Here is a 13,143-nt window from a genome sequence, read left to right on the forward strand (position 1 = left end):
TATTCTCAGCTCTGCTGATTGTTTCTCCTCTAGCTGCTCCATTCTCTGTTTTCTACCCGCTCCGTTCACCCTACGGGCTCACTCCGCTCCCCTACCCTACCCCCAAATCCCAACCAACCCCAGTGATCCTGACTTATACATCACTAACCACTCCCCCTTCTTATTATCTTCCTATCACTTACCTCTTTATCACTTAGCCACTCCCATTACTCTATCTCCTGATTAGTATTACTAAACTCCCTTTCGTATCACACCCTCTGCTCTCCAACCCTACACTACAATACTCTACCTCTTATCTCAGCCCCTGCTAATTCCTCACCAACTTAACATATAACCTACTCAACCTCTTCAAACACTCTCCTTTCCTTAGTACAATACCTACTACCAACCTACTCCCTACGTAAATCCTTTTACTATGGCTCCAACAAATACAACTATACTCACCACCTCATTACTCTTAACTATCACACTAGCATTTCTTACCATACCTTATTCACTTACCTCCTACGAATATCTTTCTCTATCTGAACAAAACCATTACAGCCAACAGACTTTACCATATTCACTCACCTTCTCCCTTAACCATAGTAACATAACATGTTACTCTAACTATATATTACCAAAGTTCCACAGAACAACCCACCTTATTTACTTCTCTACCAAAAAGACTTTCAGTAACCTCTATAAACTCCTAAAATCTCTCAAATACCCCCAGCAACACCCCCTCCTAGATGGTGAAATTCATCCAAACCCTGGCCCCTATACTGACTCCACTACTAACCCTACCAAGTTAACAGTACCTATAGTTTCTACTATTAAAAAAACATCTAACTCCCTTCTGATAGCTCACCTTAACATCAGAAGTATTAACAATAAACTTTCCCACCTGCATGCACTCCTTGATGTACACTCATTCGACATTCTTTGTCTTACAGAAACTTGGCTAAAACCATCTACTCTAGACCAGGAAATTAGCCCTCCTGGCTACAACATCCTCAGAAATTACTGTAAAATAAAAAAGGTGGGGGTATAGTCATTCTCTACAAATCAAACCTCCAAATTTCCCCAGTTAATGTGCTTCCATCATTAGACACCAAATCTGAAACCCTATCCATCAAACTCCAAATCAATAACTCCAAATCAATCTATATAATCTGCATGCATTTACCTCCAGGTAATAATACAAATTCTCTAGAGAACCTGCTGAGCCACCTCTCTACCCAACTACCCCAGGAGACCATTATACTTGGTGACGTTAACATAGACTGGTCTACTTGCAGTTCTCTAAACCCTACCAACCACATATACCTCTTTGGATTCTCACAATTAATAACAACTACTACAAGAATCCATAAACCCAGTAAAAAGGAAAGTACTTTGGACTGGATCCTTATTAACAGTCACCCTAAATCTTATACTCCAGGAACCCTCCCAGATGATATCAGTGACCACATACTTACCTACATTATTAGACAAAAAGTCCATATTGCAACTACTCATAATCTCAAAACCTCCCCCTTAATAAAATTATTTAATCCAGACAGCTTCTTAACTGAATTGCAAGCATGTGACTGGTCATCACTAACCTATCTAGAACTAGATGAAGCTGTTACCTACTTTAATACTAACTTTCTTCAAATCCTAGACTCCCATGCACCTTATCGCTCCACTAGAATAAAAACCAAATCTGCCCCCTGGCTCACAAAACAAACTAGGCAAAAGATACTACTCAGAAATAAAATCTGGGCTAAATGGAGATCTACCAAATGTCCAACAACCCACCTCCAATTTAAACAGCTAAGAAATGCCACCAAGAAGGATATTCTTAGAGACAAAAAAGATTTCTACCTACACCTTCAAAAATACAATCAACAAACTCCACAAAAATTCTGGTCTGCAATAACCAAACTCCTTCAGTCAGGTCACACTACTACTCCAGACCCAATCGGTGTCAACAATAGCAACTCCAACCTGATCCCTGATGCCTTTAATAACTACTGTACAGAAGCCATTCAAGCCCTGGCCAATTCTTTACCACCCATCACTGTATCCCAACCAAATATCTGCAATACTTCATTACCAACCTTTCAAATACAACCTGTATCTACATCTCTCATCTGTAAGCTACTTCAAAAATTGAAACCTTGCACCGCTTCTGCTGACCAACTCCCATCTGAATACCTACAAATAGCTGCAAAAGCCATAAATTATCCCATTTCTATCCTTATTAACAGAACTATCTCTGAGGGCAGAATCCCTGCTCTATGGAAAATATCCCATATCATCCCTCTACATAAAGGAGGACCATCTACAGAGCTTTCTAACTTTTGCCCTATTGCTCTACTCTCCCCATTAGCTAAGATAATGGAAAAATGTATTCACAAACAACTACTTAACCACTTACTACAAAATAACCTACTGGCAAACTGCCAACATGGCTTTAGGCCATTTCATAGCACATCTACTGCCCTTTTATCCTTTACCGACTCTATATATAAAAAACGCAACAACAACTCATTTTCCTCTGCATTATTTATTGACCTGTCAAAGGCCTTTGACATATTAAACCATAACCTACTGCTTGACAAACTAAAGGCTCACTCTCTCGATCCCCAAGCCATACAATGGTTTAGATCCTATCTGGAAAATAGACAGCAAGCAGTACTTTGGCATAACAGTCTATCTTCACTACTATCAGTTAATATAGGAGTACCCCAGGGCTCTATCCTAGGTCCCCTACTCTTCTCCTTATTTATTAACAACTTACACATGAACATACCTCAAGCCACCTGCATTCAATATGCAGACGACTCCACCTTAATATGTACGGCCAAGGATATATCCTCTCTCCACTCCCTCACCCAAACTGTTTTTCAGAATGTTGAAAACTGGTTTATGCAACACTGCCTCCTCCTAAATCCAAAAAAAAAACAAAACTACTGCTTCTTACTCCTACTCATAAATCATCCATTCCTTTCTTCTCTATAACCTCTAGCAATGGTACCAACATTTTCCCAGATACTACAACCCGCCTACTAGGTGTAACTATTGATAATCATCTCAACTATGATGAACACATAAACTCCACTATAAAGTCTGTTAACAGAAAACTTGGCACCCTCTATAGAATAAAAACCTTCCTCACCCCTTCTGCAAGGAAAACAATTGCTCAGACCCACCTCATTTCCACCCTTTTCTATGCCTCTGTCATATATACCAACCTATCCAAAAACAACCTCTCTAAACTCTCCACGTTATAATAGCATAGCTAGATTCATCACGAGTTCCCCCTTTAAAACTCACCACTGCCTTAACCTCAAACAACTTGGATGGCTAGAACTGCAAAGCCATATACTCTTTCAACAATTGCTTATTACGCAAAAGATTCTATACCTCCCTAACAACACCCCTATCCTGACTAATCTAATTACTCCTTATACTAATCTACCTACACTACGCTCTGCTAACAAGCTTCTAGTTTTATCAAATAAAGCTAACAACAAAGCCGGGGATTCACTTTTCTCAAACACTGCAGGTAAATTCTGGAATCAGCTTCCTGCTGAATTATCTACCATCGCTTCTACTTCTCTTTTTAAAAAACATCTTAAAGAACATGGCTTTGTCCATGTACTAACCCTCACTGACATCTTTTTTCCACTTTATATTCTTAACCCTATCCCTACTCCTGTAACCTTTGCCTTCAATTCTACTTACAACTCCTACTCTGTTATATTGAGAATAACATATATATTATTTCCCTTATCTAAGACTTGCTCATACCTTCTAGTGTGATTTGTAAAAATTGTTTAATTTAATTTTTTGTAGAATTGTTTAGTTTAAATTTTGCAGAATTGTTTAGTTTAATTTTTACTATAATTATTTAATATACAAATTTATTATTACAACTGTTCAGTAGACCAATACTACCTCTGTATTGTGATTATTACTGGTTCTGAACATTGTTAACTTTGTCATTATTCCTGTTTGGAGCTTTTCTCCCCGGGCCTCTACTGAAAATGGACATATATCCAGCTAGACTAGCCCGGTCAACAAATGTAAAATAAATAAATAAATAAATAATAAAATAAATAATATACACATACATATATATATATATATATATATATATATATATATATATATATGGATTCACTTCATAACACTGAAAGCTCAAAACACTGAAACTTCAAAATCTTGAAAACTCAGAACACTGAAACTCAAAACACTGAAAACACATATCATACATATACTGAGTTTAAACAACATAAATCATAGCACTTTCCACCAAGTGTAAGCAGGGGGGCAAGCACCCCTGCATCCCCCACACCCCCTGCTACTTATATATATATATCAACTCCAAGATTGCACTTCACTACACTAAGTGCAATCTTGGAGTTGATATATTTAAGTAGCAGGGGGCGTGGGGGGACAGCCCCCCACATGGGAGGGCGCAGGGGAGCTTGCCCCCCTGCCTACACTTGGTGGAAAGTGCTATGATTTATGTTGTTTAAACTCAGCATATGTATATGTGTTTTCAGTGTTTTGAGTTTCAGTATTTTGAGTTTTCAGTGTTTTGAAGTTTCAGTGTTTTGGTCTTCTATATTATGAAGTTTTCTTATTTTCAGTGTTTTGAGTTTTCAGTGTTATGAAGTGAATCCATACATATACATATACATATATATATATATATATAGATAGATAGATACACACACACACACACACACACACACACACACACACACACACACACACACACACACACATATCTGTCTACTTCATATACTCGAAAGACCACAATCCTGACAGTCAAAACATTGAGCCGTATTTATCAAACAGACACAGACAGGCAGTGGCAGTACCTGGTTATCCCAAATTGAGGTTCAGCAGGCATTGGTGTTTTGCCCCCATACAAAACTTGTGTTCTGTACTGCTTTTTGTCTGTTTTGATTTTGTGTCCATTCCAGTAATAGGGCCCGATGGTTTAACTGTTGAGGTTGTTGGTTTTTGTTTGAGTATATAAAGTGTGTGTGTGTATATGTATATATATATTTTTTCTATATATATATATATATATATATATATATATATATATATATATATATATATATGTGTGTGTGTGTAATGCAATGTTTGACGTTGCGGTCTCGACAAAGTGGGTTTCAACATTCTGGCCATTCAATCATATCAACTAAAACCTAAAAGATATATATATATATATATATATATATATATATATATATATAGATATATATAGATATATATATAAACACATGCACACACCCATGCACACATACACACACACACGCACACACACACATATATATATATATATATATATATACACAAACATATCTATTTACTTATGTAGGATTATGCATTGAAATGCAAAACTATTGAACAAACCTCTTCAGTGCTTATACTTTGTGAAAACAACAGCAACAAAAGAAAAAAATATCACAAAGAAAACAAAAAGTTTCCTTTTGTGATCCCCCAAACCAAACCATTATAACTACATTCAAACCAAATTTGTCTAAATAAAGGCAGCATTATGGAAAGCATTTTTGTAAGGTAATGTGTCAGATTAGGTTTACAGTTAACATGCATTAATAAGGTGAGCAGGTGACTTTATCAGGTATGTAGTGCAGAAATATCTGAAGTACCATCCCCCAGTTTGCAAACAAATTCCTGAAGAAGTTAAAAGTCAGTAGAGGAGACAAGATGTTTACTATGTAGGCAAATGTATGATTAAGGTGCACCCAGGATTATATGTAGTTAGTTAATGTGACCTTAACAGATAGACAGAGGCCAACACACCTAGAGGGTGAGTCATATTAAGCTGTACCATAGAAGACAACAGGATGTAATTGTTAACATTTATCAGAATAATATGCGAACAACAGAATGGTTTTCACAGAAATAAATCTTTCTTCCAAGAGATGACCTTTACGATTTATTCACTCCACACATCCTATAATATACTGTCCAGGGACAAAATTCACTACAGTTATGAGTTCAGAAACTAGCTAAAAATTCACTGAATTCCTGAATGACAGGGATAAGTATCAAAGTTTCTTCCCTACCTCAAGGTGAAGAAACCTTGGAGGAGCTGAATAGCCTGAATTCTGTCTATATATGATGTGTGGGAGATTTGTCCCCTCCTCCCATAGAAAAACAATTTATGAAAAAAGTTTCCAAATCTGATATTTGATTGAATTATCATCTACTCTGACCATATGAGAATATTGTATTTGACTCAGTAACCTGAGACCATACCTAGGAGCCCATATTGGTACAAGAAGTGTACTGGTTTCTTTCATTTATAGTATGAAACATGAAAGAAGGCTAACGAGGACCTTAATTTATTATAAGCTGCAAAACCAAACAAACCTCATTCTACACCTCCTGCCTCACATTACACTATACGGGTTTACGATATGAGGCCTTTCCTGGTATTGGACATAAAAAAGCTCACTAATGGCTACTGATAACTATGCAACAAAGAATACCTTGCTGTAAACAAATAAATAAAAAAATCATGACTTACTTGTAGAACACACAGAACTGCATACAAAGGCTTCACTCCACTTGGATGAAAGAGTTTAATTATGGTGAAAATGACTGCTGCAATGGAATTTTTAAGAATAATTTAGTGGACCAATTAATACATGTATCTCTGAGAGTCACTAAAAATCTAACAGCAGTTACAAAGGTGCCAATTATGTGTGCAGCTATAGTGCCAGGTAAAAGACAAAGCAGTTTTATTACATTTCAGCAAGCACCTTTTATTTAGTTCTTCTTTGTTTAAAGCAATGAATCTGAAAATCAGATTGTCTCATCTTCTCTTTTAAATTTTCTCATGAGGATGTTTCAAATGGAAAGAACCTTTTTTTCATCACTGTTTAAGGTGGGTGTCCTATTACAGTATTTCTAATGAAAGCCTATTTACACCAAGCTCAGCACTGATATACATTAGGTAAAGTGGGGTTTTCTTAGAAATACAGTAACAAATCATGAGGCGTTCATCTTATAAAATGGATTAGATCATAACAAAAAGCCAAAACACATGAAAATGACAACATAAGTCCCATAGACGCCATGACACACAAAAGTAAAACAATGTTTTTGAGGAGCAACCCCCTATACCACCATAAAGCCATCCTCAACACTCTTACTTATATATAACTTCACAGTCAGACAGTTGTGAAGAATGCACAAACACCTTGCATGAGCAAACATATTAGCCTGCAGTCTCAGTGTTACAATAGAAAATAAGACACAGGTGAATATAACACAAGGAAAATTAAGTTAGAGAGATACCATGCAAGAAAATAAAAAAAAAAAAAAAAATTATATGGGACCCACACATGTGCGCGTGCACACACACACACACACACACACACCTGTATCCATGAGCTCATGACAGGAAAGCAAGTAAAACAAAGTAAAAATTTAGAAGCCCGATATTATCTAGCTATTACCATTAAAATGAAGATTTATTTTTTAAATCTGTTTTACCTAACTCAAAATCAATTTCTATGTACTTAGACTGCAACATTTTTAGGATAACTTTTGCTCCTACTATATAACTATTCCAGGATGGAGAATCAAGGAAATTATAACAAGCTGCAGTCCTTTGAAATGAGAACACTTCAAAAGCAGCACATCAGGGGGGCGTGGCCAAGGATGAACACAGGATAGCAGCAGATTTCTTCAGCTCCACCAACATAACTACACTGACAGGAAATAATTACTTTAAAATTCAACTAATGTAATAATTTTCTTTCTAAAAACGTTTGGAATATCAGTATCTTGAATAATATCTAAAAAAGAAAGAAAATTTAAATAATTTTCCTGTCAGAAATCTTCTTGGAAATTTCTCTTTCATCACCTCTGTTCAGAATGAGTTCCAGTAAGGCTAACAGTCAGGATTCCAGCATCAAGAAAGAGCTTCAGTCTTTACTATCAACTATTCAGCAACTAACAACTAAAATGGACAGACTGGATGTTAAAATTGATAACTTTATAGAAAAACCACAAAACAAATGGATTTGTTACATCAAGACTTACAACATCAGAAAGCTCAGATTACAGGTATAGAAGAGACTCTTAATGATATGGACAACAGAATTCAGGAAGAAGAAATTAACATTGAATTTTTAATGAAACAGAACACACACCTTCAATCCAAACTAGATGACCTGGAAAACAGATCCAGACGCAATAATATAAGGATTTTTGGACTGCCAGAAAATATAGAAGGTAACAACATTACTTCCTTTTTAAATACTTGGCTTCCCAAAACTTTAGATCTGTCAGAAGCATTTTCTTTTGGTATTGAAAGAGCCCATAGGTCTTTATCTAATTCTAATACAAATAAAAAGTATCCTAGATCAGTTATTGTAAGATTTTTATCATCTTATGACAAGGAGATGGTATTAAAATCTGCATGGGATAAAGCACCTATAAAAATTAATGAGGCAACTGTGCGTTTTGACAATGACTATTCTTCCTTGGTAATAACAAAAAGAAACGTTTTTTTGCCATTAATAAGATAGCTTAAGAAAGCACAGTTCAAAACTCATCTTCTATTTCCCTCCAAACTAAAAATCTTTTTACCAGATGGCCCTAGAATTTTTGAAGACTTGGACTCTGCTTTGCTGTATATTAAAAAAAATAAAATATTAGATAAAATAGAAGATATGGAATGGGCAAGTCCTTCGCTAAAGAGGATGGCAACAGGAACTTCTTGGAAGACTTCAGAGAAGCAAAAAAGACTAAAAAACAAATGACATGTTCTATATTTCTTTGAACTCTTTAATTGCAGTTACTACATTTTCAAGAAAGCCACAAATATCTTAAGGATTTATTCAAAGTTACTTTTTTGTGTGCAAAGAACTGATTTTGTTTTATAAATAATCAATCATTCTGAGGAACAAATAACCTGCTATGAATTAACTTGTTTCTCTTTGTGATAAAGAGACCTAAGGTTAGTAATTTGATGCATTTCCTTTCTCTTCTTGTTTTAAATAATGGCATTCTCTTTAAACTATACATTTAGAGAGGGGTGGGGGAGGGCAGGGAGAGAGGTTTGATGAAAAATATGAAATAAGGGGAAAAATAATTTATTAGTTCTTTAAAATTATTTATGCTGTTTAAATACTGTTGCTAAATATTATACCATGATTTAATTACTTAATACATGATTTCAAATAATATGTCATGATATAATTACAGTTAACTAGAACTAAAGTAGTTGAAAGTAATATATTTCATGTTCTACTTTATTAAAACAAACAGCAAGTAATATATCTTTGTAGATGCTTTTTGTAGGTCCCTTTTTTTTTTTTTTTTTTTTTTCTCTCTCTCTCTCTCTCTCTCTCTCTTATCTATAAAGTTATATGCTTCTGATAATACTGATATGTGTATATAATAAGATCTGTAAGAGAAAATGAAATGGGGCATATAAAAATAAGTTGTGTTTATGTTAAACAGCTGTAGGCTTGGTTTCACTGTCATAGAGACTGTAATGACTTGTAAAATGCTTCGAGAAGGTTTTGCACTGTTTAGATTCATTTGTATTACAAAATGAATGTCAGTCACTTGCTTTTACTAATATTCCTGCCAGAATGTTATGGGAGACAATCTGGGATGTGGGTTTCCTTGTGAATAGTGTCCTCGAGTCGTTTTAAAAGCTTCAACACTCAGAATACACGCAGAGAAGCTGAAAGCAGCCATTTTGAACTTTGACCCCTGATTTCACACTGACACATCACAGATTCAAGAAGTAAACTGTTTCAGGAAGTAGAACTGCTGTAAATGCGACTTTGTGATGAAAAACGAACTTTATGACACCTAAATGTGAGTTTTTCTTTATAATAACTTACTTATTTAAGATGTAATTTATAAAATATAAAAGTTATAATGATTTTAAATGACTTAATATGCCATAGTAAACAAATTAGATATTTTAGAAGGTCTAGAAGGTAAAACACATGTACACTTGTTTTTGAAATCTTACATGACTGCAGCACTTTAATGTATATAAATGCTTATGATTTAAACATATGTAATGTTATAAATCATTTGCCTTGACTAACAGACAAGTACATGTATCATTATGATTATATTTCAGAAGAAATTGTCATGTGACATATTTTAAAGCTGCAGATCAGATATATAAAATACAGATGGCTTTCATCACAATGATTTAGGTATAACTAGGAATCAACATTGCTGTGCAGTATGTTCTTTTAACTTATGCATGAGAATAAATATTTTATTTAATTGGCAATAATAAATATGAGAAGGAAGCTTTTGGTACAAGTAATTTAAAGTTTTATAAGCTTTTAACTGTATTACTATGGCAGAAAGTGGGAATACCCTAATATAAGTAATGTCTGAACCATAATAGCCTAAGATAATATATGTTATTGAATTCAAATGAACATAAACATATAATAAGAACTTATTCTTACAAACTTTTTTTTTCTCTCTCTCTCTCTCTCTCTTCTTTGCTCCCATTATCAAGATTGTTAGAATGCTATTTTGATTATGAGTGTATTATACAGAATAGATGTACATAGCAATATTAGTTGTTTCTAAATGTTTTTATATGTTTATATGAAGCTGTTATATAAATTGTTTAGCTTTGTTATAATAGATAATCAAATTAAATGAGGTTAACTTTAGTTAATAATAGTTAGTATTGAATTAATTTGGTGGCAGCTGAAGTACTGCTGCTTAGGATAGGGGGATAACTTGAGTGGTATTTGCTACTCGAAGTTGGGAGTTTTCAACTCCAGGCTGGATGCAATGTTTAATCCAAACATTATTTTCACCTGATTATTGTTGTATGTATATAGTTTTGACATCCACATCACATTTTATAAACTCATTGTCACTACAAATAAAAGTGAAACTTACACAAAATTCCATAAGATTTTCATTAAATACAGCTATAATTAATGGAACGCCTAAAGGAGGAGACATAATAATACTTATTTTGCTAATTGTTATTCTGATTATATGTTTTATATGTTTATAAAAGCTAAATGGTATCTCTAAAAGGAATTTCTTTAAACATTAATGGATTGAATAACCCATGTAAAAGGGCAAGTTTAATGAGATATATTAATTTGCATAGAGCCAACTTAATATTCCTTCAAGAAACACATTTCCTGAAAAAGGATATAGATAAATTAGCCACTAATAAATATACAGTCTTGGTTAGCTCAGAACACACACAGAAAAAAAGAGGAGTGGCTATCTTATGGAACAAAAATATGCCCATACCTAAAACTATTAAGTCTTATAAAGATGATAAAGGAATGTTTTGTATGGTTACAATACAGATTAATGGGAAAGTATATACATTAATCAATGTATATTGGATACCAGGAATTGGCATTAATACAGTGAAACACCATGTCAATAAGATTATATCATTTTCTATAGGAGATATTATTTTAGCAGGTGACTTTAATTGTATCCTACATGAAAAAGATACTACTACTATAGGAAAAAGGAAAATTACATCTAATGCAAAACATTTAAAGGATTTTATTAATTTATATCATTTGAATGATATTAATAATCAGACAGATTCTAAATCATTACCATACACTTTTTTTTCTAACAGATATAAAACTTATTCAAGAATAGATAGAGTCTTTATTTCTAACCAAATGGTAACAGACTTAATTAACTCCAAAATCATTTCATGTCCTATATCAGATCATAATTCAACTGTCTTTGAATTTATGGTAAAGAGTACTTATAATGTCTAGATCAAAAGAATACCAGCATACTTAACTCAACTAAAGGACTATAAAGATTATATACTTACAGAGGTGCAACATTTCTTAGACTTAAACACTACACCTGATGTCTCCATTGTTTACATTTGGGATGCTTTAAAATCATATTTATACGGACAAAGTATCAGATGGTATAATAATAAAAGGAAATCTTGGGACAAGGAATTACTAGATATTCAAAGCAAATTAGACTCATATAAACATAATAATAAAGAAAATATTATGGACAAAAAAGTCATTGAGGAAATAAATAAATTAAATGAGAAATACAAAGAAATTTTAACCCATAAAGTCAAAATAACATTAGAAAAATGTTGTCTTACTCAATAAGTCCCAAATACTTACTTAGACTTAAAAATAAAACAAAAAGGCTGAATAAACAAAATCATATCAAAGAAATTTTCTCTCCAGGGAAAAAGAAGAATGTTTCTAATTTACCAGAAATATTAGATGAATTTAGAAATCACTTTCATAAAATTAATCACAATAACATTAACATGGATTCTAAAGATAAAAATAAAGAAATTTATAACTACAAACATGAACAAAAAACTTAATAAACAACAGACTAAACTAATAGATAAAAATATTTAATATACAGAGGTTATTACACAAATAAACAAACTTAAATCAAACAAAGCACCAGGTAATGATGGTATTATACCAGAGATTTATAAAATTCTTCCTAAAAGTACTTACTCATTAATACATAGGGTTTTCATTTTAGCTCAAAATGAGTTAACAACTCCCCCATCCTGGCAATACACATTTATTTCACCAATTTTAAAACCCAATAAAGACCCAACTAGATGCACTTCATATAGACCTATTTCATTACTTAATGTCGACTATAAAATGTTTATGAGTATTTTTGCTGATAGATTAAAGACAATCATTCCAGGTATAATAGATATAGATCAGACAGGCTTTATTATAAATAGAAATACTTTTGATAATATAAGGAGAACTTTAACGTTAATTGATTATGCAAACAGGAAAAAGAAAGACTTAGCACTTATTAGTCTTGATATAAGTTCAGCATTTGACTCAGTAAGTTGGGACTACTTGTTTATCTTATTGAAGTGTACAAATTTCTCTGATGCATTTGTGAATCTAATTGAACATCTATATAAAGGAGCATTGGCTTACATTAAGATAGGAACATATGTCTCACAAAAAATACCCATATTAAAAGGTATAAAACAAGGGTGTCCACTCTCTCCACTATTATTTACTTTAATAATGGAGCCTTGGGCTAATTTGATTAGAAACAGCACTGATATAGAAGGATCAGTCATATGTTGCAAAATGGAAAGATTATTGGGAC

General features: G+C 33.3%; 1 protein-coding gene across 4 annotated transcripts in view; it reads right to left on the minus strand.

Moving 5' to 3' along the window:
- TMEM116 (transmembrane protein 116) overlaps positions 1 to 13,143 on the minus strand; it is a 436,275-nt gene that overhangs the window by 9,090 nt on the left and 414,042 nt on the right. For 3 of the 4 annotated variants that reach the window (XM_044068383.1, XM_044068382.1, XM_044068381.1), the window contains exon 10: positions 6,545 to 6,621. The exons of the other annotated variant lie outside the window; for it this stretch is intronic. In XM_044068383.1, the coding sequence (XP_043924318.1) occupies positions 6,545 to 6,621 (77 nt within the window). The remainder of the gene's footprint in view (positions 1 to 6,544; positions 6,622 to 13,143) is intronic. 4 annotated transcript variants of the gene reach the window in all.

The sequence above is a fragment of the Protopterus annectens genome, chromosome 4.part0 (assembly GCF_019279795.1).
Source record: "Protopterus annectens isolate FY-2018-M chromosome 4.part0, PAN1.0, whole genome shotgun sequence".
Lineage (NCBI taxonomy): Eukaryota > Metazoa > Chordata > Ceratodontiformes > Protopteridae > Protopterus > Protopterus annectens.